Here is a 26,444-nt window from a genome sequence, read left to right on the forward strand (position 1 = left end):
TGTAGTTTAGCCCGTAGAGCAGAAATCTGCAGAATTTAGATTTTTCCGTGTCAGCTGATTTCTTCCTTCTGTAGATGGTTGCCACTTTGTCTGTTTTACAGATGGTAACAAAGTTATAAGCTCCTATTCAAAATACTTTTAAAATATCTGAAATTTACTATCGAATAAGGTTTTTGTTGAAAAATAAGTAGTTTATATTTAGCTAGCATCTATTATAACAAGAAAAATATTTGTTGAAAAGGTAAGTTTATGGCATTGGTGAGTGGCGAAACTCTAGTAAGCAGCGCTGAGGGCTCCAGTAATCGACAAAATTCTGCGTATACAGACCGCGTTTAAGTATAAGTTCAGCGTTCTTGACTAATTTCACCTTTAGGCTGATGTTACACACATCGAAAGACACAAGATCACGCCTTAACGGCCCGTCTCCACAGGCAAAAGTTTTTGCCTACCAACTGTCATTTTTATTGCCTGATAAAAGGGCAATATTTGTGCGTGGGCATTTTTTATCTGGACAAAAGCATTTATAAGATAGTAATTTTTGACGGATTTCATCACTTAAAATATTAAAAAAAATATCGTCACTACACACGAATAAAAGTGAGCTAGTGTTTTGACGGCGATAAAAGGCCCGTAAAAAAATTTTGCGAAAAAAGATGCTTATGAAAAACTTCGGCGAAGTATGTTAAAAGTCTTTGACCGTAAAGTTTTTTTTGCGTCTTTTTTCGCCGTCAACTTTTGAGCTCGCGCCTTTATTCGTGTCTAGTGACGATATGCTATTTCACACCCAAGCAAAAATAACAAATATTTTAATAGAAAACAGTTCAATTTTTGCTTTTATATTGAAATATAGATAATTGTAGGTATTTATTTTAAATAACAAAACTTATTTTATTTTGAATAATAAAATTTTCTATTTGATTGACGAACCATAAAAATCACATAAATCTAAAATTTCCAAAAAATTACAAAGTTGAAATGAACACAGTACAATAAAAGGTAATAACACAAATACAGACCCTACAATAATGTTGTCTCCACGAAGCTATCGCGCAAGTATGCTGTCAAATGCCCCGTCACCAAAAATGCCCCGTCACCAAGTCCGAATAACCACGCTAAGGGCCGTTTTCAACATCTCTGGTTAACACTAATCTCCAGTTAAACATCGTTACCGACTTTACTGACTACACGCATATAACATTGTGTCGATAACGTCGGTAACGATGTTTAACTGAAGATTAGTGTTAACCAGAGATGGTGAAAATGGCCCTAAGGCCCGGTTGTTCAATGTCTGGTTATCACTACCACTACACTATCGACGATTTCGACATCATGCATGTAACATGTGTTCGATAAAGCAGTAGTTGTGCTTAACCGGAGCTTCTACCTCCGATTTGTGCTAATCAGACATTGAACAACCGGCCCTAAGAGATGTTGTAGTTTTAATCAGCTGATAAATATACAAAAACCGCTTGAATGAGCTATACCTCGGACACCGGGCACGCAATGTGTTTTTTTTTGCGTTTCCGTACTACTAAATATTCCTTCCTTTTTGAGAGCGAATTTTTCGCTTAATCTCTTATTACCAGATCTACTCCTATAGATTTTCACTTAAATCGATTAATTATGGTTATATTGAAATTCTGAAATAAAAAAATATATATTTCTGCGTGCAAGGATTCCTAAAAGAGAAATAGCAGACTTCAAAATTACGAGTGATACACACTTTTTTCTACAATGTTATTGCAATGGCTGTTCATCAACCGGTCAGATGTTCTAATGGTTCATGCTGTAGCCTCCAAGTTAGTGCGAAAGTCATCCATTAGAAATTTTTGTAAGTGATTCGGTTGGGTTGCCCTGTAGAGTTTCAAAAAATTTGTTCCCACATTGTTCCCAGCTAAATCATAACGAAAAATCCGCCATTATTGCAAAGTTGAGGTAAAAGTGCGACTGTGTTTTTTGCGTGTTATATTCCTTAAAAAAATATAGATTTTTTATACTTTGAAAATTGCTCTCCGCGAAGTTTTTGCGCATTAAATTTGAATAAATATGTCTCGCAGTGAAAGTCGAATTTATGTTGGCAATTTGCCACCAGATATTCGTACAAAGGATATCCAAGATCTATTTCACAAGTTTGGTAAAGTGTCATTTGTCGACTTGAAAAATAGGCGTGGTCCTCCATTTGCCTTTGTTGAATTTGAGGACGCCAGAGATGCAGAGGATGCAGTAAAGGCTCGCGATGGATACGACTATGATGGTTATAGATTGCGCGTAGAATTTCCACGCGGCGGTGGACCAGGTAGTTTTCGCGGCAATCGCAACGACCGTAGTCGCAACGATGGTGGCCGGGGTGGTGGTGGCGGTGGTGGCCGCGGTCCTCCAACCAAACGTTCACAATACCGTGTTTTGATTACCGGTCTACCATCGTCTGGTTCATGGCAAGATTTGAAAGACCACATGCGTGAGGCAGGAGATGTTTGCTTTGCAGATTCATATAAGGATGGCACTGGTGTGGTTGAATTTTTGCGACACGAAGACATGAGATATGCCATTAAAAAATTGGACGACTCTCGTTTTAGATCGCATGAGGTAAGTTTTAATATGCGGAAATGTGTATATGTTTTTAAGATTTTATAAGACTTATATGCAACTTTATTTAGGGAGAAGTCTCCTACATACGTGTTCGTGAAGATACTGGAGACGGTGCTCGCGGCGGTCGTGATTTTCGTGATAGGTATGCGAAGTTTTTAATAACCCATAATTGTGCTGATTTTACTTTGCGGTTATCCTTTTAGGTCTCGCTCTTACTCGCCACGTCCACGACGCCGTGGTACTCCAACTTATTCACCTCTACGACGCTCATATTCCAGGTCAAGATCTCGTTCACGCTCAAATTTTTAATTTAAAAACATTGCAAATCCTTTGAAATTATACAAACAACACAATTTATAACATACTGTAATGAAGAGTATGATCGGTAACCCTATCACCATATTATAGTCATATATGTAATTCATACGTAGACATAGTACATACATAGTTTTCAACGCGGTCCTTTCAGCTCGATTTTCATAAAAAGCAAATTCTTGAGCGAGCAGAGCTCATTACTAATTTTCAATAAATTATAATTAGTTCCACCGCTGCTCTTAGAAAACAGAAAAAAAAATTATGTACTCACCACTATAAAAATAAAAAGTTTATATAAGTTATAGTTATAAGTTAGCTTCATACACAAAGATACTAATAATAACTAAACTTCAATGCTTTGGTTATAATTATCTAAACAAATAAAATATGGCATTTGAATTATACATATACTTGCATAATATAATAATAATATATATTTCTTTTTTCCGCTCTATTCACGTTATATGAAATGGATGGAATGGAATGATGGATTATTGGGAGTATTTGGATAAGTGGATTTTAAGGATTTGGATGTTATATAAGGACGTATTTTTTACGAGGGTACTGATACTTTGGAGTGTTGAAAAAATCAAGGAAGTGATGATTATGCAACAGGACACACATTTTCGTACAACCTTTTTCCTACGCATATCGAACAATCGTGGGATTTTCTTTCCTTTCTTCTTTCAACTTATCAGGATTATCAAAACACCGCTGCAAAATTTCTCTTTTGTTATCTCTGGAAAATGCGATAACCCCTTATGTGGCAGCTTCCGTCGTTACGACTTTATATTCCCCCTTCTCTCGCTTCGAACTTTTTTCGCATAAAAATGTGAGGATGAACATAATTTCGATACCCCAAGTTCTTTAGGACAGGATGTGGGACTGCGTGGGAGGATTTCGTTACTCAACCTTAAAAATCCGTCGTTAGTTTCCAACTTGATAAAGGTCTTTTACTGCGCTTTGGATTTCGAGATAATTGTGTCTGCGTTACAATGTTACGATTGGAATTCATTAGTGCAAGCTTTCTTATGAGTAGGAAAATTTCCGATTTACCACTGGATTAAGATTACCTTGGAATTGATGCAAATGTTTTTACTTCGTCTCATTAAAAGATTTGGGAAAAAAATAGCAATACCTCAAACTAGGAAATTCTTAAATATACCCCGAAGTCCCTTTTAACAAAATACTCGAATATCTCACTTTCTGCGTTTTATGTGGATTTCGCCATTATTGGATTTAGAAAGGAAAGAAAGGAAAAGTAAGACCGGTACATACGCTACTGGATGAATAGGAAGATTTCCAATTTATCGATGGATCAAACTTAAACTAGGAATTTTTAGTATATAACCGAAGTCCCTTTTAACAATGTAATCGAGTATGTCCCTTTCTGCGTTTCATACGGATTTCACCGTTATTGGAATTGGAGAGGAAAGGAAGGAGAAGTAAGGCGGGTACAAACATGCGTTACTGGATGAACCAACTTACTTTCAGTTTGCCTACAGTCTTTCTATTGATTTGAACACGCCCTGAAAATAAGGATGCATAGACCTTGAATTGGATTGGATTGGTAAATATGTACCAACTAATTAAATGTTGTTTTCAATAGCTTATCTTCCAAAAACCATACAGTTTTGTTTTAAAGACAAAATTATACATATTTAACTAAACCTCTCCATTCCATTTATGTTAACCAGAAGCGTGTAAATGACTTAAATCTATTGTTGTTTCTAAAAACGTCCCCCTTTTGTTTCATTTTTCAGAATTTACACTTTTTGTCATTAAACATATAATTGTACATATAGTTTTGTTGCTATACGTAATCACTATTTTTTTTATTAATAATACATCCCGCTTTTATAGCTATAAAACAAAAACATATTTATATTATTAAAAAAATAATAATAAAACACTCATATATCGCAATAAAGACGGCTTCTTACTGTTTCATTTACAATGGTTGGTATTAAAAAGCAAAATACAAACGCATAAAGCAGAATGCCAACAATAATGTCAGAGCCCCGACTAGTGAATACCCCTCCATCTATTAAAATGAAGAGTATGTACAATGAAATGGCTATTTGTTAATAAAGAAATTGTGTTACCTTTGGCTTCTTCAGTAGTTGGCATTTTAGTGTGGAAACGAACTCTTCAACCTAAACGGCTCGCAAGTGAATGTAATTGTACTATGAATATTTCTTAAATAAGTGCAGAATAAAATTAAATATTCACCTACCTACGTATGTATGCATATATATTTGTACACTAGGGAAGTTCAGTAATATCGTCACGTATGATACTTACCAATTTTATTGAAGAGAATTGTACCGGCACCCACCACTCAATATTACATACAGTTTTATCATTCCCCGAAATTGTGAGGGTGCAAATTGGCTTGGGTGTTATTTATTCAATTATTTTTTTGAACAGGTAATCTCGCGAACGGCTGGTCCGATTTTCATGAAATTTTTTACATATATATGTAAATAGCTTTCAGCAACCACCATGTCATAGGCCAAAAAAAAATTACTCTTTTCCGGTAGGTGGGCCAGGGACCCCATTTGGAAATTGGCACCAACTGTACTATACAGATTTAAGGAAGATTCACCATCGAAACAGATCATTGTTGCCACAAGAACTTCTTCACGGACATAACGCTTTCGTTAGGTTATTTAAGACGTCAATGAAGGATACGCTTACTGACGACCACAAAACCAAACGTGAACGTGAATTTTTGGTGAAAACGTTCGACAAAATGTTTCAATAAAAAATAAATTTTGGGCGGGACGAGTCCGCCGGTTCTGCTAGTCCATTTATAAAGGTCAAGCGTTGGTTTCCAAAACTGTAAAACTTTAATATAAATGGCTCGTTCCAGTTGAGGTAGTGTGGAATTTTCATGCATTGAGCTAAATTGTAGAAATTTTTGATCAATTTCAAAGCCCAATATCTCAAGAAATATCGATGTTAGCGATTTGGTGAAATTGAATTTCGTCATTTACGTTTTTTTTTGTAGCTCTTGCTAAATACGAGAAGGGGACAAAAACCAGAATTTTCGCTTGTGGGAGTTAGTGATACGCCACAATGGACACTGCATTCAATTCGAAAAAAAAGCCTATCACTGACCAAGCATATACCATAAAAAGCTTCTGAGCTGTAGAGTTTTGAAGAAAACAATTTAAAGTTTACGTGTATTTTACCCGGGAAATATTCGTACGCCTTGGCCGAGCACAAAATTCCGAGGTGGGAGTGAAAAAAAAAATAGTCGCGAAAAAAGCACCCTAATGTACATATATGTAAACAATTTAAATTGGCATTAATAATGAATACATTTGTTACAACGCGTAAAACTGGATCCAAAATACTAAAGGTAATTGCTTTAAAAAATTATAACTATTATATTATTCCACATCCATAAATACGCATACATACATATGTAACTACATAGTTAAGTAAGGAAAAGCGAAACATGATTAACGATTTTTTTTGTGGTTGGAAATTGAAGACATGGACTTGGACGATTTTTGGTTTCATCAGAATGGTGCGCCATACCGCACAGCCTATGCCACAATCTATTTCTTTCGCGTTGTCATCGTATTATCAGCCATCTTGGCAATTTGTTTTGGCCACCTCGATTTCGGTAAAAAGAAACCACTATATGGACCACTCTATATAATAGGCCTTTTACTTGCATTAACAAAAAAAAAAAACTCAGTGGGAAACCTTAAAAAAAATGTTGGCGACTTTTATTCATTATAGTCGCATCGATGTATGTCATGGGAACTTCTAAGATTTGTATACATATACATACCGTCGCTGAAATGCAAAAAAGCCGTAACCAACTAAAATTTTTTATTTCATAAAACGATGTGGGGACCTATATAGTGATTCAATGAAATGCATCATAATCAATCAAAAAAATGAATTTTGGATTTCAAGTTACATAGTTACGGCTTTTTGTACTGCAGCAACGATGTGAGATAGGGGCTTTCCATATTAAGGTAACGATATACAGTATCGGTCATATCAATAGCACCCCCATGTCAAAGCGATATTGTTTGCTACTTAAAACTAGTAGCCGTATTCTAAAAAAGTCACAAACTTTAGCTCATCACTGCTGTGATTTCTACTGCGACTCAAAGCTTGCCGCTGCAAAAAATATGCCGCTACAATACAAATTTTTAAATTTTTGTGTATTTTTCTAGCACTCAGTACCGAATTTTTTGTGACACATTTCTCGGCGCACTAGAAATCACAACAGTGATGAGCTAAGTTTTGTGACTCTGTTAGAATAGAGGGGTAGGTGTCAAATGTATATTCACAATTATTTTCATGAACAATTTTTTGCATTAAGTATTAATAAAAAATATAAGTTGCGTTCGATAACAAAATTAGCCAACACCAGCCAACAATCAAAATCAAGAGAGTAAGCGAAAATTCTGTACCAAAGAGATGAAAAAGTAAAAAAGTAAACGAACAGGAAATTAGCCATCACTTGCAAAAACCGGAAGAAGAAGACACACCAGCTGACTTTGTTTATGTTTTATTTGTAAAAAAACTGAAATTCATGTTGCCTCCATGGAAGAAAAAAGGAAAGTGAACGTTGGACAGATCCTGTGGAAGTCGCACACTTCAAGGGGCCTCCCCCTAGCTGAAATTGACGACAACGTTGACGCATAAACTGGCCCGAACGGGGCTTAGTAGCCGCTACAACAACAACAGCAGCACCCTCGTCTGCAGCACATACAGCAGGGGTCCGCCAGGCAACACAACTCACTTACACCCCACATCACAATCGGTCTTACAAGACACGCAAAGGTGATACAATTCAACTGCAACGGACTTTAGTGCAATATCGAGGAGATAACCGTCTTCATGGGCCGACACGGAATATTAATAGCAGCGGTACAAGAGACGAAGCTGCACAGCAAAAGCAAAAGGCTTCGCGGAAATTACTGAAAACACCTTCACTGCCCTACCCGCACCAACCGACGTTCACGAAGGTGAGCGTAAGTTCCTCAGGGTTGTCACTGCTGCTGCAGCCCGCTTCATTACAACAGGATGCATTTCGGACCCCCGTCCGAATTTTCCTGCTGAAGCGGCTGTCCTAGCCGATGAGCGTGACAACCTCCATCAGGCCGATCCCCGAAATCCCCGTATCAGGGATCTCAACGCGGAGATTCGGCAACTAGTAAACGTACATAAGCGGAAGATGTGGGAAGAGCATCTGAAGACCTGTAACTTCACCTCTGGTGTGAGTAAGCTTTGGTCAACCGTGAGGTCACTGTCCAATCCGACTAAGCACGACGACAGAGTCGAAATTTCTTTCGGCGACCATGCTTCGTCGGACCCGGTGCGATACTCGAGCTATTTTAGCCGGCAGTTCATACTGCATCCTCCGGTGGACAAAGCCAAGCGTCGAGTGACCAGAAGGCTGCACAAACTGCCAACAACCTGTGCCCCCCTTGCTTTCACTTGCGGTCAAGTTCAGGTGGCCATCGGGAAGGCGAAAGCCTCCAAAGCCATGGGTCCCGACGGAATATGCATGCTGATGCTGAAAAATTTGGGTCCTGCGAGGGTAGCGTACCTAACGGAGGTCCTCAATTTGTCTATGGCCACTCTCATCATCCCAGACATCTGGAAGGTGGGGAGGGTGGTCCCACTGCTCAAAGCGGGAAAACGTGCCAACAAAGGAGATTCTTATCGGCCGATAACACTCCTTTCCCCGGTAGCGACATCTGGAAGGTGGGGAGGGTGGTCCCACTGCTCAAACCGGGAAAACCTGCCAACAAAGGAGATTCTTATCGGCCGATAACACTCCTTTCCCCGGTAGCGAAGACACTCGAGGCCCTGCTGCTCCCGTATTTCACAAACCACTTGACCCCAGCGAAGCATCAGCATGGTTTCCGTAAAGTGCACAGTACAACAACAGCACTTAACGCCATAAACATTCAGATAACTCGTGGCCTTAACCGAAACCGTACCTGTGAGAAACCGATTCTAGTAGCATTGGACTTGTCAAAGGCGTTTGACACCGTTTGCCATTCCACGCTACTAAAAGATATAGAGGCTTCCTCTCTCTCACAGAGGCTCAAACGGTGGTCGGCAAATTATCTGAGTGGTCGACACTCGTCGGTAATGGTTAGAGACAAATCGAGTATGCTTAGAAAAATAAAACAGGGGGTTCCACAGGGTGGTGTCCTTTCCCCGCTACTGTTTAACTTTTACATTTCATAGCTCCCTCAACCACCAGAGGTGGCATACCGCCACCGGACATAGACGAGACGGAGCTTCATCCTCCTCGGGAGACACGAACGACAATAGCCCAACTCCGCTCTGGCTACTGCAGCAGGTTAAACTCCTACCTGAGTACATTGAATGAGGATGTGCTAAATGAGTGTCCGGCATGCGGAGAGACCCCACATGACTCGAAACATCTCTTCGCATGTCCGGAAAACCCGACAACCCTAACGGCTTTGTCCTTGTGGACCGACCCGATAGAAGCTGCACGCTTCCTAGGGTTGCCGTTAGTGGAACTTGACGACAACGACTGAGATATCAACCGATCTGGGCGGGGTTGTTGTAGCCGCCACAACAACAACAACAACCACAACAATTACTAGATTGTCCTTTGTGATACCACAATCTGAATGACGCCCCGAGCCGATTATGTATTTACGAATTCGGCTTACCTCAATGCCCCAGAGCTCCTCAGGGCTATTGGGGAATTGAGAGCCAAAGTACTTTAACCTTAGCCTCGCAAACGCTGGGCAACCAAGCAGGTAGTGTTGAGATGAATCCACCTCGTCATCTTCCAGGCAACTGCGACAAGCGGGGTCCGGTAGTATTCTCAGCCTTACTGCATGAATGCCGATTGGACAGTGAGCCGTTAGAACCCTCACTAAGTGAGAGCTGCGGCTTTGTGAGTGTGACGAGTACCCTCGACCGCCCCGGCCAGATGGACCTTGAAATCGTGCATGTCTGGTGTTTGCCCAGCGCTCGCTGAGCTCACATCTATCCAAGAGTGTAACACAAGTGACCAATGGCATTCCCAGCCGCTCTATATCCGGCGATGTTTCGCGAGTGCCATTCCTGGCCAATTCGTCAGCCATGCAGTTCCCCCGCAATAGCGCTGTGACCCGGACCGCTAATAAGCCTAATACAGAAGTATTCCGACGCGACCGGAAGGGAGAGAGAGGACATTCCTTAACCAAGTTAGAGCTTAGCTTGGCTATCGGACTAAATGCTCACCTCCCTGACTGTCATAGCACTCTGGAGCAGTGAATACACCGCCTCCTTGATAGCAGCCACTTGGCCTGGAATACACTGCAGAAGTCCATGAGCGTGAACTTAGTGCTGATGGAGAGAACTCTGGACAGAAGACCCGATCACCAAACCTGCCGTAAAGTTTCGAACCATCCGTGAAGAAGTTCACCGCTCCCCCTCCAGAAGTTCCGCCCCTGCCCAATCCTCCTTTGGGGGAAAGTGGGCAGAGAAGATCCTAGGAGCCATTTCGGTGGCGCAGTAATCTGTGCGATCAGGGATGAAATCGAAGTCCCCTAGAACACCACATCGTTCAGTCCTTAAATCTGAGTCTAATAGCTGTTCGCGCCGCGGCAATTTTGCCTGCAACGTCCACCGGCACCACGTTCAGCATTACGTTAAGTGCTATTGTGAGAGTGATCCGCAGTGCCTCACTAATACCAAATCAATCAGCCCTTTGTACGCACTCTAGCTGCTTAGCTAGTGTAGCCTTTTCCCGTGAGTTCCACTAGACTAGGGCGCCATAAAACATAATTGACTTTGGGCGAAATCTCTTACCAATAGCTCCCCTACAGCAATATAAGGCCATTGTTGCCTTCCTTGCCGTTTCCTCGATGTTTGGTCTCCACGACAACTTTCAGTCAAGTTCAAGTACTTGACCTTGTCAGACAGCTGCAAGTGCTGACCTCCAGCTGAGAGAAGAACAGCGTCAGGGATTTTATACTTTCTTTCTTTTTAATTTAACCAACTAACATATTAGTTTATATTTATTTGGAAAAATATTTTTATTGGAAACTTATTTTATAACTCAAGGAAAATATTTACAAAATAATATATTTTACGTATATATACCCAGCAAACATTAGAGAATGATTGGAGAACTAGCCACATTCTCCAATCTCAAACGTTAGAGAACGACTCGAAAAACTATCGAGAATCATAGCGATCTCGACAAAAGTGGGACATAGTTCTTGATTCGAGAAAACATTAATTCTCTAGCCGAATTCTAATGTTGATCTCTAATGGGATTCCAATGTGAATTTCAAACTGCTGTTTTGCCTTGTTAAATAAAACGCTTTGTTTGTAAAATTTGTATGAAATGTAGATATTTGCAACAAAATAATAATGAACTAATTGAACTTAAAAATAATTTTTTATTCATTTATTTTGAATATTGATTATTAACATTTATTTGTATTTGCGTTGTTTCTCGAATCGAATTCTAATTTGGTTCTCTAACTTCGTCATCGTCTCGAGAACGATTAGAGAATTACCCTGGTTATCTAATGTAGAAATCCAAATTTCTCTAACGTTTGCTGGGTAAATAAATATAAGGAGCCCTAACCACCAAAAAGATTTAAGTGATATTTTTTTTTTTTTAATTTTCTTTTTGAAGCAGAAATGTTCCTAGATCATCTAGATGTATTTCTGCATCAAAAATAAAACTTTAAATGCAATTTCGCTCCCATTTTTTGGCGGTTAGGGCTCGAAATGTATGCAGTATACATATTGCTGATCGCTTCCGAAGTAATAGTCGTATACATTAAGTGATGTTTTTTTTTTGCTTAAGAAAAGAAAATATTTTAAAATTATAATAAATTACTGATAGTGGAGTAACTTAATTTAATCTCTTCGATATTCTACAAATTATTTTGGTTTAAAGTTTTGCATAACATGTATGCCATTGCATATTTACTTAATGGATTTAAACCCAATGGGTTATTTGCTTCTTTTAACTTAATATACGTATGTACATATGTACATATGTAACAATATGTATGCAGACATATGTATGTACGATGTATTCTTAAATTCTTATGTTACGCCGAAAATTTTGGATTTTCATACTACGAATAACTGTACAAACTTGTGCAAAATGTTTATATTAAGGAAATATGGTATAAGATAAATCTTTGTCTCTTTTTTCTTAAATATCCATATCTAAATTTATGTATCTACATTTAAATGATCTTAATTTTTTTTTTCTTACTACGTATCATTTTTATGTGTAAACTTGTATTGCATTAACGCATGTACATAATTATATGCTGCTCACCTTAGTGGTATATGACAATGTACTATTTTGACTTAGTGCTAGAGTAGTTGTTGTTATACAAGTAGGTTATTAAATTCGGTTCGATTTCCAATTTTTGTTTTAATATCGAACTCATTACAAACTCCGTCGACACTATGGGACACTTTGGATTACCTTGACGCGTCAAATCTACACACAAATGCATATCATTTGGGCACGTCACAATTATATACGACTCTGGCGATTGTGTATGTGTCTCAGCAATGGCTTGTACGGTACGACGTTTTGCCTCCACTTTGCCGCCAGACGACTCAATCATGCGTACGATTTCGGTGCGCGAAGGAAAAACATCGGGTGTTACGAAGAAATGTTTGCCAGCAAAGAGACTATTACGGACGCTCGAACGCAGTACGGTATCGAGGTGGAACTTTAAATTTTCATCGACAGGTATGTATTGTATTTTGTAGGGTTCGGGCAGTAGGAAACGGCCCGATTTGGCGCTCTCCACCAACCAACTCGATTTGAGTACATAATCTACATGACAAACGGCTTGTATGAGTTTGCATGTGCGACTCTCGCGTGTCATAACCAAAAAAGTTGCGTCCTCTGGATTGTCCACAACGATGCCACCAAGAGTGCTAAGACAAAAAGGGTATTTAAGACGTGGAAAATTAATGCAATTACGATCAACTATACCCGCAGGGGTTGCATACTAATTTTGTATATGTACATAAGATTACAATAAAATAAAAAATAAAGTTTAGAACTGGCAAATACTTACAGCACGGCTTTCTTCAGCGATTCCGGATCGGCCACTTGCGAAAATATCACCTTTGGCGGCTTGTCGTTTTGTGGATACTCAACACATACTATGTTCTCTGGTATTTCCTCCTGATAGGGTGAGATCTTTTGACGCTTAGCCTTTTGCTCGGAAAATGGATCGGCTAGTGAGCGCTTGACACGCTCATGTGCTTCCTGTGTAAGGTTTATAGGCGCCTTCCAAGCGGCTACATATACACATAAGGCAATATGATTAGTTAAACAAAATAGTAAAATTTATAAAAATTTTCCTACGTAATCTACTTACCCATCAAATGTGGCACGAGCGGATAGTCGATCCTAAATGGCGCAGATAACGAATATTGCTGATACTTCTGATTCTCGTACTGCGACATGCCGCTCAGATTGCCAATACAAATGTCCGCCAACCAAACGGCATTGACAACCGGTATATTCCATTCCTTGGCAGCAATGTACTTATCGCCTTCTGGCTTTTTACATATTAGCACAGTGTTGTGTTTCGACAAGTACGATGTGTATATTGCACCACACTCCTCTACCATCTGCTTAACACGGAAACTTTCCTCGCCCTCAAAACCGTACGTTGAAATTATATGCCTTTCCAGTGGCTTTTGGTAACCGAATTGGCTGGGGAATGGTAAATGCAGGGCCTGCCATGGTGGCAGCAGCTGTTTTTTGAAGCAGATATCGCTTAGCCAGTAAGCAGTTATGCAACGCTTCGAGTCACGCAATGCTTGCATTACTACACCGTGACGTTGGGTGCGACAGAGTACATGCGTAACGCGTTGGCAGTAGACTCGTTCAATATCGCCGCCGAATTGACGTATAGTCTCCATCCAGATGGGCAATTCATCGGCGTCGGTTTCATCGTATTCTACAATGTAAAAGGTACAGCCGACGAGAAAGAGGTCAGGCGGTAACTTGAGGTTCGGATTGTGTCCATAGAATTGCGGTCGCGGCGGCAACGGCATATTGGGGCGACCTTGTATGAAGCCAGCTGGTGTCATAATGCCCTGAGGCGCTTGCGTTGCCTGACCCTGCGCAACTTGAGCAGTCGCAATTTGTTGTTGCACACCGCCCGCAATACCTAACTGTTGGTGCTGCTGAGGGCCGGCTACAACTATTTGTTGTTGGCCGGTGCCCGCAGTTACAACGTGGGTACCCGAGGTAAGCTGTGTTTGCAACACGGCGCCCGAACGGCGCAGTTGTAGCTGTTGCTGCTGTTGTTGCTGAAGCATCATGATTTCTTGTGGTGTGCGAGGCGATGCCGACGCTACAACGCCCTGCAACAGTTGCGAGCCCTGTTGTATGTGTGGCGGCGCACCCGGCTGCTGCAGCGCCGCATTATGTTGCTGCGTCATCAAGCGTAACCGGGCCGCTGCAGTGTCCTGCTGTTCCAGTACAACACCGCCTGGTCCGATTTGTTGCTGCTGTTGCTGCGGCTGCTGTTGTTGCTGCTGTAGTATGACTCCTCCGGACTGGGGTGTGTTGCCGGCGACTACCACCTGGTGTTGTATTATTTGATGCGAATGCTGTTGTTGCTGCAGTGACTGATCTGTCGCCGGTGTGCCACTCGGCGCTACCACCATTGCCTGTTGCTGTTGTATCTGAATCGTGCCACCATTGTTGTTGCCCAAGCGACTATTCAACATGTTGGCAAGCGCTGTTTTCGTTTTCAAATTCATTTGCTGTTGCTGAGTCTGTTGCAAAACTTGCTGTTGTTGTTGCTGTGAGTTGACTATTTGCTGCTGCTGTTGTGCGTCGACTGATCCCATTACCATAGTTCTTGGCACCAACGTACTCATTACATTGCCTGCAGGCGTAGTTGGCGCGCCGGGTGTTGGCGACTGCTGTTCCCCGCCGATGGCGTTGGCACCTGCGCTAACTACTTGCAGGCCGGGCTGCTGCTGTTGTGATTGCTTTTGTGGCGTCAATTGTTGCTGTTGCAGCTGTACCTGTTGCACGCGTAACTGCCTCTGTAATAACATTTGTTGATTGGGATCATTGGGATTATATTGGGTGGCAGTTGCAGTCGATACCTGTTGCTGTTGGCCACCAACAATAACTGGTTGTTGATGCTGAGTGATCGGACTTAAGCCGGGCGCAGCACCTGTTCGCACAACAACTTGTCGTGCACCTTGTTGTTGCAGCCATTGGATTTGTTGTTGTTGCGTTAGGCCAGCAGGCATTTGACTTTGCACAATGATATGTGGTGTACCGGGTGTAGGTGCGCCCGCTGGACGTTGAATTGTTGTACCCAAGGCAGTGGCCACCACATTGGGAGCGCCGGGTCGCGGCTGAAAGGGTATTTGTTGACGGATCATCAATCGCTTTTGATTTTGCTGCTGTAACTTGGCTATATACTCCATCTTCTTCACGGGATCTAGTGTCATAAGGTGGGCGTGTGTCTTATCGTCGACTTGTATGACTTGGCGCTGGGGTTGGCCTTGTAACGGGACGGTGCCCGGAGGCATGCCGGGCTGTTGCCACTGCCCGGGGCGTACGGCACGTATGAATTGTTGTGGCGCCTGTAGGTTGCTCATTTGAGGATTGCTTGCAATAACTTGCGTGCCGCTTACCACCACCGGAGTGCCCGGTTGCGGAGATTGCTGTTGAATTGCCGCTGGACTCTGTTGTTGCTGTTGTTGTGGGGACCAGAGCTGTTGTTGTGGCTGTTGCTGCGCTTGTTGTTGTTGCGGTGAACCTTGTTGGATAATCAATTGCTGTTGCTGCCCTTGTTGTTGGTGTTGTGGCGATCGAGCCGCTGCAATAAGTTGTTGTTGTTGTTGCTGCTGCTGTTGAGATAACTGCTGCTGTTGAATAACAACCGTTTGCTGTATGGGTTGTTGCTGCAATATGATCTGTTGTTGTTGTTGTTGTTGTTGTTGCTGTTGTTGGCCATCAATCGAATGCTGCTGTTGCACAATCGGCTTTTGTTGTTGCAATATAAGTTGGTTTTGCATATTGCTGCCAGGCGGTATGGCCATCATTTGTTGTTGCTGTGTCTGCTGTGTTATTTGCTGCGGCTGCTGTTGTTGTGTTGCCTGTGCCGGCACAGCTTGCTGTTGTATGATGATCTGTTGTTGCTGTGGCGATTGTTGCATTTGCTGTTGACCCACAATTATTGAATTTGGTGCGGTTTTGCGTTGCTGTAGCTGCAATTGTTGTTGTTGTATATATTGCAAGCGCTGTGGATTATTTATGATTTGTTGGTTAATCACGATTTGCTGTGGCTGTTGGGTTATGTTCGCATTTTGTTGTTGCTGGTGCTGTTGCTGCAACTGAATACGTTGTTGCTGCTGCTGTTGTTGTTGTTGTTGTGGATTAAGTAAAACTTGTGTTTGTGTTATCATTTGAGGAGACTGCTGTGCATGTTGCACTTGCTGTTGTGGTTGTTGCAACATGCCTGCGCCGCCTTCGGCCAACTCCAAAGATTGTTGGCGCTGCGTGTACATTGGTGGCGGTTGCTGCGGATGCTTGTGCACTTGCGTTGGACTTTGGGCTACTTGCTGCAATTGTTGCTGTTGCTGCTGAGGAGACTGCTGTATTTGAATTTGCTGCTGTTGTTGTTGTTGTGGTGATTGTTGCATAGGATGTTGTATAATTTGTTGGACTATTTGAGGTTGCGGTTGCTGTTGCTGCTGCTGTTGTTGTTGTTGCGCAGTCAAATTCGTCTGATTAACGATGACAAGGTTCTGATTATGTTGATTTTGTGCCAATATTTGTTGCTGTTGTTGCACACTGAGTTGCTGAAATTGTTGTTGGCTTATGATTATTTTCGATTTGTTCGAAAGCGCTATTTGTGTCGGGGCGCCACCGACGCTAACTTGTTGTTGCTGTTGGGGAATTTGAATTTGCTGGCTTATTATTTGAGGTTGATGTTGCTGTTGCTGTTGCTGTGGCGATTGCTGTAAGTTAGGACTAACTATTTGCTGTTGATAGTTTGTGGAAATGCCTTGCACTTGCTGCTGCTGAATAATTTGTTGTTGTGGTTGTTGCTGCTGTTGCTGTGGCTGCAGGGTCTGCTGGATGATGCAAACTTGGCCTCCTGACATAGTCATTTGCTGTGGCTGACTAAACTGCATTGTTGGCGCCGATTGCTGTGGAGATTGTTGTGATTGCTGCTGCTGCGGCTGAGGTGTCCCACCGACTACCATACCAGATGGTTGTTGTGATTGCTGCTGCTGCGGCTGTGGTGTCCCACCGACGACCATACCAGATGGTTTTTGCTGCTGCTGCTGTACAAGCAGCTGTTGTTGCTGCTGTTGTTGTATTGTCATTAACTGCTGCTGTTTTTGTTGTGCTTGTTGTTGTTGCTGCGCCTGTTGCTGCTGAATATTCATCATATGACTTTGAATTAGCTGTTGCCCCTGTACTGTCGACGTGTTGATGACATGTCGCTGGGCAATGATTTGCTGCTGTTGGTTGCCCGGATTGATGACGATCTGTTGCTGTACTTGAGCCTGCTGCAAAGGCGATTGTCTAGCAGCTGGAGACTGTTGCTGTGGTTGCAAGTTTTGCTGCTGCTGTTGTTGTTGTAACTGTTGTTGTTGTTGCAACTGTTGCTGTTGTTGCTGCTGCAACTGTTGTTGTTGTTGTTGCTGCTGCTGAAGCTGTTGTTGCTGTAGCGCTTGTTGCTGCTGTTGCAATGCTTGTTGTTGCTGCAATGCTTGCTGCTGCTTCAAATGCTGTTGCCGCATTATAAGTGATTCGTGATTTGGACTCGGCGCCGAACGGCTGAGCACCTGAGCCACTTGTACGGGATCAGTGGGATCGATGGGTTTCATATGCTGGAGCATTTGCTGCTTACTTTGCTGTGTCGGTGTCGTGGGCTGCGGCATTTGCGGCGACTGAGGTGCAGAACTGTGTTGGGGGCTTTGTTGTTGTTGGTGTAATAACACACGCTGCGGCTGTTGGAAAGGTTGCAAGGGTTGTTGCTGTTGCTGTGGTGACATTAGAGGTTGATGTTGCGGGGAGCCCATTGTGGAGACTAATACTCCTTGTTGCTGTTGGCGTTGCTGCTGCTGCTGACGATTTTGCATTTGCTGACGCAATTGTTGTTGCTGCACTAACTGTTGCTGCTGCTGTGGTTGAGGAGAATGTGGTGGCGGTGTCATTTGGAGCGCCGGCGATTGTCGTGGGGATAGTGGTGGCATCATGTTTCCACCTCCTGGGCCGTGTTGTTGCTGCTGCTGTTGCAACGAAGGCGATTGTGTTTGTGAATTTTGATGCAGGCGTGGTGACTGCTGCATTTGTTGTTGTTGTCGCTGGAGCTGCATTTGTTGTTGTTGCTGTTGCTGCTGCTGCATTTGCTGTTGTTGTTGTTGCTGCTGCAATTGTTGTTGAAGTTTCTGTTGCTGTTGTATTAATTGCTGTTGCTGATGTTGTATTTGACGTTGTAAGGCCTGTTGTTGTGGCGTCAAGCTTTGTCCATTTTGTATATGCTGCTGCAGCTGCAGTTGTTGTTGCTGGAGAATGTTTTGTTGATGCAAGATGTGTTGGTGCAACATTTGCGGTGTCATTTGTACCGTTTGTTGCTGATGAGCAACCTGTTGTTGCGGATGCTGTTGTGGCTGTGGCGACATGGCGATTGCAGAAACATGTTGCGGAGACTGACTCGGGGTTTGTGGAGTTGTTGAAGGGGTTCTAGCAGCTGGAGTTTGCCGTCCGCTCGGTGTTTGCGGAGTACGTGGTTGCGAGATGTTACCAACGACAGCAGTGGGTGTAGGGGTAGAAGTACGTGGGTCTGGCAACGGCGGTGGGCCAGTAGATGTCGGGGTCGAGGGAGCTGTTCGAGGCTGTGGCGGAAGATTGGGGTGTGTTGGTGGTTGTGGCTGTGGTGTGCGAGGAGTTTGTGGCATTTGTTGTTGTTGTATGATTTGTATGTGATGTTGTGGACTCTTAAGATTACGTTGCTGTTGCAAAATATTAGCTGCGCCCGTTTTTACCTGATGCTGCTGCTGTTGCATTTGTATTTGCTGCTGGGCTACAACGTTTGGTACAATCTTTTGTTGTACAATTATTTGTTGAGGTGGCAGTGATGGTTGCATTGCCTGTACAACCTGTTGTTGGGGACCACCAATTGCTTGCTGAATTTGTTGTTGTTGCTGTTGCTGAATGTTGCGTGGACGCACAAAAACGATTTGCTGTTGTAGTTGAGGTTGCGGCTGAGGCTGTTGCTGAGGGTGCGGCTGAGGCTGTTGCTGAGGGTGCGCCTGAGGCTGCTGATGGTGTTGTAAATGAGTTTGTGGCTGTTGAATGGTTTGTGGTTGAGACTGAGGATTAACAATACTGCTTGTTACTACTTCAGCAATTTGAACAGAACCAGCACATTTTTGATTTGCCGCTGTTTGTTGAACCACACCGGGTTGTTCAACCACATTGGCGTTGGTTGCGGGGGGTGTAGGCGGCAGTGGTGGTAAGGATGCCTGTAATTGTGATTTTATATTGGCAATGCTCTGTGCAGCATCGGCATCATCCACTGTACTTCCAAGTGTATTGTCTATGCTGCTAACAATGCCACCCATATCATCATCATCATCATCAAATCCAAGAATTGTAGACAGAGTTTGCTCTACGGAGTCAACGGCAGTGCAGGTTATTGAGCTGGAAGCTGCGATCGATGTTAAAGCCAAAGTTTCTATGCTTGATGCAGACGCATGGCTGACTGCTGTCGAAATGCTAGTCAGTTTTGGTACAGCTTTGGGTCTATCTACAGGTTTAAGCATTCGAGGGTGATAACCATCGCAGGGCAGAATTTTACTTTGTTTCAAACAATCGGCAACCCAATCTGGGCTGACCAGGTTTACCGAGCTCCTGGCTGCATTATTGAAAATATTTCCTCCCACACTGCCGCAAATAAGATGTGTCGTATTTGGTTCGAATTTGGCAGTAACTTGACCTCCATGGAAAGTGAGTATTGCATACAAGCGTTTAAAGTCCGCATTAGTTAAATTTGTAACAGCAAATTTTAGCGACTTAAAAATGCGTTGCGTGCTCGGATCAAAAGCTTTTGTTGATGCCAAACGCCCTAGCTTTGAACTATGTATGATCCATTGTTCTGTTACTGGTATAACATTATAAAGATCCAGACTCATCGCCAGCTCTTCTTCGGTGTAGTTGGGAGCACACACCAAGTGTGTGACCACGTCCGAAAGAAACCGTTTCGATTGCGCGCCCCCATTTTTAAGTAATTTTTCAATCTGAAAGAATAATTTTTAAGTAAATTTGCATGTAAAGGTTACGTATAAAGAAATCATGATTCAATAATTATCGATACGAGTAAAAAAATATTAGCGCCATAAACTTTCAACTTCTTAACTTTTAGTGCACCCTGTGACAAGTTGGCGCTCCAAAAGCAGGCAGACAGCCAACTCGCTGGTCATCAGAAACCAAAGTGGTTAAAAAGTTTTTCATGTGGTTTCTTACCTCTTCATCTAAATTTCCATCTACGAAATAGCGTATATTCGCGAATAGGTTATCACTTATTTTCAAATTTTCCATGTCTTCAAAAACATTTCACACGAGTTATCACTTTTGCCCTTCTTTTGTTTTCCTTTGTACCATGATCACGACCCTCTCATTCACAATTTCATCGACTCATACTCCGGTTTCAAACACTTTTACTTGACTTCGTGTAGTAATCTCCACTTCAAGTTAGTGCTTAATTGCATACAAAAAGCAAAGATTTATTATAATAACTGCAATTTTCACAATGAAAAACACGACAACGAAAAGAAGGAACGCCACTTTACCAATTGCAGAAAACTACGAGATTTCACGTGAAGTTGGCTGGCATTATTGCGGAGGTGCTGTATTTTCGAAAAAGATACCCATTTCCACGTAAATCCAAAGACCGTAAATTTATAAAAAGCGACAAAAAACGTAAATTGGTAACGAACGTAAATCTGCTAGAACAGACAACACGGTGAAATGCAGCAAGTGCATCTGAAGGGTTAAGATAAGGAGATAGTGTCTGTTTTTACATCAATTTTCGTAATTGAATTCTCTATCGTTTGGTGTTGCGGAGATGAATAAACATTTTTTTCATTTACGTTCTTTGGTTTAACGGGCTCATTTATTAAAATTTTGGGGGTATGGCAACATTTCTATCGATTTTCGAATTTCCCCTTTCGAAATGTCAAATGCAAACAAAACTTTAAGCAACAACAAAAGGTCTCTAAATTTTTTTGGCGTCTTCAATCTAATCACAAAATAAAATGCAGTTTTTCTTTCGTTTCCATTTGTATTCATTATAAAACGAAGTTTATGAGTAAAATTATAAAAACATTACAAAGTGCTATTTTGTGACATGATTCGCTTGTTAATTAGATGCAGCCTAAATCCTTACCCTAATACTGTGTGGCTCCGATTCGATATCAATTGGAATTTAAAGAATTATAGTTAAAAATTGGTTTTAATAATCTTAACATAAAACATTAAAATGCAACAAATATTTAGACCTCTGCAAACTATTGTAAACAGATTACTTCAGTAGCATCCAATCACTTCTAAAAAAGCGGCACAGACACCAACCACCTTACACCCCATCGTGGGCCATGCAAATTTAAGCCAACAAATTGTTTAAAATGACCAATTACCGTAGCGTGAGTTTTCACGAATTGTGCCGCGTCTGCACGGCACATGCACAGCAACGTATCAACATTTTTTCCCCAGATGGAAAGAGTAAAAATCTCTGCGCCAAAATCGCTGATTGTCTGTCATTGATGGTAAGTGGTATATACACGCATACATATCATTGTAGCGAAGAATTGTATCAATACAAATTTTTTCCTTCAGGTGGACGAGAAAGACCGTCTCCCGAAAGTCGTATGCTCCATTTGCGTAGAACAGGTTGAGGAGGTTTACAAATTTCGAGATATATGCAAGAATTCCCAGATCATGTTGAATGATTGTTTGAAACAGGCTACTCAACACAATGGAGGCAAAGTGTACATAAAAGACGCCATAGCTGCCAACAGTGGCAAGAGTCTCAGTGTGATTGAGAATAGTAGTGCATCAAATGCACGTCGAAAGGGCCATAATCCATCTGCTTCTAGTACAAACCCTATGCAACCGGTACCCATATCAATTTCACGGGCATTGCCGCAGCAAAATGATGCTAACAAAACATTCATCACAAATAATAGTAATGATATACTCAACACCATTATGCAGTCGATAGGAATACAGGTTAGGTTTGAGAAATTTTTATTGAAAGCGCCAGCATTTAAAAATGATGTACTTTTAATCTTCATACGTATATAGCAAACGGTGGATTCGGAGCAAGTAGAAAAGGCATTATCCCTGGAATACACTATATCGGTGGATAGTAAAGGGACAATGAAGACTGAACCAATGCAGTACAAATCACCAGTTACCCAGACTGCTCAAATTCCTCAAACACTTCAACAACAAAAGCAAAGTTCAACTGCTGATTTAGACCACAAGTAAATAGAAAATTCTTCTGTCTAAATTTTTTTTTATACAAATTTTAATTTCCTACAAAATTTTTCTTCAGAGCACTCACTGAGTTTCTCAAAATGAAACCAAATATTAAGGTTACCCCTATTGGCAAGAAAAGTGCAAAAAAAGTAGAGGAGCCTCCGCAGCAACAACAACAACAACTACAACCGAACGATTTGCCACCGCCGCAACAGTTGCAGTTCCACCCATCACAAATTCAACAATTCATCCAGCAACAAGAACAAGTTCAACTGCAACAGCAACAGTTCCTCACGCAACCTTCAACTTCTGTTGCCAGCATTCAATTACAACAACTGCAACAACAGTTACAACAGTTTCAGTTGCAGCAACAGCTTCAGCAACAACTACAACAAATAACATCCCAATTACACCCACAGCAGACAATCACATTCAGCACGCCTTCGACGCCTGACAATGATAATAGCCCAAGCAAAAACAAAAAGCCCAAACTTAATTTCTTACTTTCTTCCCCTACATCACAGACACTCACAGCCACAATACCGCAACTCGCCATGGCAGCTGGCGCCCAGCAGCCCCAAATTCAACTACAACTACAAACTGCTCAAACACAGCCGCAGGCGGCTGCTGCAACACTACTCTCGAATTTGGCGCCGCTTTTACAGCAACAACAACAGCATACACAAAATTCCGCGAATATGCTACAAACGCCAACAGCCGCAGGAACAACGCTCCTGTCATCACCGAATAAATGCTATTTACCCATTACAATTAAGGATGAATACTCAGACCAGCAAATTGTGGCACATATTGATGCTAAGAATTTTATGTTGCCTGCGACATATCAATTACAAATGAAGCTGCAGCCGCAGATCGGCAATGTGGACGGGCAACCAGTTATGCAATTAACACCAGCATCTTTACCAGCAGCGTTACAGTTGGCCGCATCGGCCCTAAATAATCAACAATTTCAATCGATGACAGGCAATAACATGCTGCAACCACTTGCAGCTTTACATGCACAACAACAGGAGCAGCAGCAGCAGCAGTCACAGCCAGTTACAGTGCAACAGCAAGGGTCACTGAAACCAACGGCACAAGTCACGTCGCAACAAATAATCCGTACAGCAGCCCAGTGCACTAACGATGCTGCGACTTCCACAAATGATCAAACTGAAGATTTTGTTCCACATAAAGTGAATGGCAGCAAACCATTGTCTCAACAAATGAATGACAAAGTAATAAAACAACAACGGTACAGATTGTCGCAGCAGGCTGGTAATGGATCTATTGAAATAACGCCTACAACAAACCTCACTCAGCAAATTATGCAACAAGTGCAACTGCAGCACCAAAAACAGCAGCAGCAACAGCAGGAACAACAAAAGCAGCAACAGCAACAACAAAAACAACGTCAACAGCAGCAGCAACAACAACAGCAGGCGCAGCAGAAATTACGTCAGCAGCAACAACAAGAACAACAACTGTTGCAAGAAAAGCAGCAGCAGGATGTAGCTACAACATTGGCGGCGCAGCAGCAGCATGGTGGAATCACCGTTCATCGCATAACAAACAAATCAACCACGAAGCAACAGCAAAAACCACCACTACCACCGCAGCAGCAGCAACAGCAACAACCAACACAAAACACGATATTGCAAACGAAGATACCAATGTTGCAGAAAAAGGATGTGACGATCAGCCGAATAAGCAGCACAGCGCAAACCCAAGAGCAACAGCTGCAGCAGCAACAAGCGTTGCTAAAGCTTTTACCATCAAAAAAACTCGATGTGAAAACAAAAGAGGCAGCAGCCACAGCGGTACCATTAAAGCAACAGCAACAACAACAACAATCGCAGGTGCAATTGCGTCCAGATTCGCAGCCACCTCAAGCTCTTCAAAGACAGAATATCTCATCTCCTCTAAAGACGGCACAGAAAGCTATCAATACATTGTCAACAACGCCGCAAAAACAACAACAGCAGCAACAACAACTACCACATCACTTAAGCACATCGAGCGGTGGAGCAACGGCAACCGCGACTTCTCAGCAGCAAACCGTATCTAAAGATGTTACGAAATTGAAAACTGAGGGCATAACTGCACGCGGTATTGGGCCAAATGGACTCGAATGCAGCCAATGTGGACGTGTCTTTAAAAAGAAAGAGCATCTGACCCAACACATAAAACTGCATGCTGGTTTGCGGCCCTTCAAATGCAAGGAAGATGGATGTGGTAAGGCTTTCAGCCGAAAAGAGCACCTATTGCGCCATGAAATCTCGCATTCAGGACGAAAGCTATTTAGCTGTGATGTTTGTAGTAAACCATTTTCGCGCAAAGATAATCTAAATAAGCATAAAAAGTAAGGAAAAATTTCGGTATTAATGCCATCTTATTTGTATCCGACTTATAAATATTTCCATTTACTTTCTGCAGAATTCACACGATTGGCGTCTATAATTGTGAAATGTGCAACAAGCAGTTTGCGGTACGAGCATATTACGAAGAACACAAGCAAATGCACGAGAATCCAGAATCTGCTGGAACTGCAGATACAAACATAAAGGTGAATGCTGTTTTATTATTAGACTTGTTTGGAAAAAAACATATGTAACTAATTAGTCGAAACTCTCTTCAAATAGAACGAAAAACCAACGAGTGAGCAAAGTACCAACAGCATGCCTGCTGTACAAAACATGAATAGGCAACAACAAGAAGCACAATTACAGGTTCACCAGCAGTCACAGTCACAGTCACAGTCACAACAACAACACCATATTTCGCAACCTGCAATGACCGCCATACCGCCGTCCTTAATGTCAACGAATCCATCACAAACACAACAAATACAAATTGTACAGCAACCCACAGGCAATATACAATTTCAACAGCAACATCCACAACAACAACAACAGCATATTATGCAACTGCAACTGCCAACTGTTGTAAGTACACAAGATTTAGCGGGCAACACAATTACCATAACACAATCACATGATCCCACATTGAAAACGACAATCGGTAGTCACGATGCAACGGTACTAAATCTACCTTCTACGCTAGCCAACCTTATGCAGCTGAGTCATGCACAGTTCGTGAACCCGGCTACAGGCCAAATAATGGGTCACATAAAAATTGAGAAATAAATATAGTTTCAAGACTTTTAAATAAAAATAGTTTTACACTACTTACATATGTACATTCGAAATGTACACATTATGTAAAAATTCATACACACATATAAACATATGCATAATTACATTAGTAAGGTAGACTTGGGCTATTTTCATAGCGGAAAGTTAATCCACATACGGTATTTTTTCTACCCGTTTTCATTACAAATATTTTAAGTTAACTGTGAAATGTGAGTTAACTCTCCCTTACGAAAACGTTAGTTAGTGCCCATAAGCAATCGATCATTTAAACTTAATTTAGTTTCATTTGTATAAGTTGCAAACATTTGTGGAATATTTACTTTAGTTTTGAGTATTAACACAGCTTAGTATTCTTGGCTCTACATTTTTATTTAATTTTTAAGGTAATTTCATATTTAATTTTCTTCCCTAGTCATACCTATTTTGTACACACACGTCTAAAAGCCATAGCTTAATAGTACGGCAGTAGATTGTAATGTTTTTTTACTTTTATTTTCAAAAGATGAAAATATTTGGTTTGCACATTAAAATTTGTTTTAATATAATTAAAAACTAAGTGTACGCATATACATATGTACATACATACGTATTTTGAAAAAAAAAGGAATTGTGCAGAAGTTTTAAATAAAGTGAATTTTTGAAATACATTCATACATACATACATATAATAAATTTTAAGTTCGACTAAGAATGCCAGCGATATGACGTGAATATAAAACACATAAACTGCGCCAACAAACTTACCATTTACATATAGACATCGTCTTGTTTATACATACATACTATTCTTGCATACATAAATATATGTACATGTAATTGTAGTCGAAATGGTTTACAACAATTTT

The 26,444-nt window shown here is 41.5% G+C and overlaps 3 protein-coding genes across 5 annotated transcripts; 2 read left to right on the forward strand and 1 right to left on the reverse strand.

The window, feature by feature from the left end:
* Positions 1-1,909: 1,909 nt before the first annotated feature.
* LOC118743793 (probable splicing factor, arginine/serine-rich 3) lies at positions 1,910-3,308 on the forward strand. The gene is made up of 3 exons (XM_036476561.1): positions 1,910-2,586; positions 2,658-2,731; positions 2,793-3,308. Exons 1-3 carry the CDS (start codon positions 2,047-2,049, stop codon positions 2,896-2,898), a joined length of 720 nt encoding a protein of 239 aa, XP_036332454.1. The 5' UTR covers positions 1,910-2,046; the 3' UTR covers positions 2,899-3,308.
* An 828-nt stretch (positions 3,309-4,136) lies between these two features.
* LOC118743778 (putative mediator of RNA polymerase II transcription subunit 12) lies at positions 4,137-25,599 on the forward strand. Of its 2 annotated transcripts, none has more exons than XM_036476552.1 (7): positions 4,137-4,474; positions 21,461-21,729; positions 21,800-22,192; positions 22,268-22,449; positions 22,521-24,806; positions 24,881-25,010; positions 25,087-25,599. In XM_036476552.1, the coding sequence occupies exons 2-7, from the start codon at positions 21,589-21,591 to the stop codon at positions 25,588-25,590; spliced, it is 3,636 nt and encodes a 1,211-aa protein (XP_036332445.1). In that variant the 5' UTR covers positions 4,137-4,474; positions 21,461-21,588; the 3' UTR covers positions 25,591-25,599. The 2 variants fall into 2 exon arrangements, with proteins under 2 accessions (XP_036332445.1, XP_036332438.1); XM_036476545.1 differs by having other exon boundaries at positions 21,485-21,729.
* Positions 11,582-20,745, reverse strand: LOC118743760 (protein split ends-like). Of its 2 annotated transcripts, XM_036476534.1 has the most exons (5): positions 20,429-20,745; positions 15,040-20,202; positions 13,287-14,976; positions 12,981-13,206; positions 11,582-12,837 (listed from the first exon to the last, which is right to left on the reverse strand). In XM_036476534.1, the coding sequence occupies exons 1-5, from the start codon at positions 20,501-20,503 to the stop codon at positions 12,243-12,245; spliced, it is 7,749 nt and encodes a 2,582-aa protein (XP_036332427.1). In that variant the 5' UTR covers positions 20,504-20,745; the 3' UTR covers positions 11,582-12,242. The 2 variants fall into 2 exon arrangements, with proteins under 2 accessions (XP_036332427.1, XP_036332419.1); XM_036476526.1 differs by having other exon boundaries at positions 13,287-20,202.
* Positions 25,600-26,444: the final 845 nt, after the last annotated feature.

The sequence above is a fragment of the Rhagoletis pomonella genome, unplaced genomic scaffold, assembly GCF_013731165.1.
Source record: "Rhagoletis pomonella isolate Grant_MI unplaced genomic scaffold, Rhpom_1.0 Rhpom_scaffold_00001, whole genome shotgun sequence".
Lineage (NCBI taxonomy): Eukaryota > Metazoa > Arthropoda > Insecta > Diptera > Tephritidae > Rhagoletis > Rhagoletis pomonella.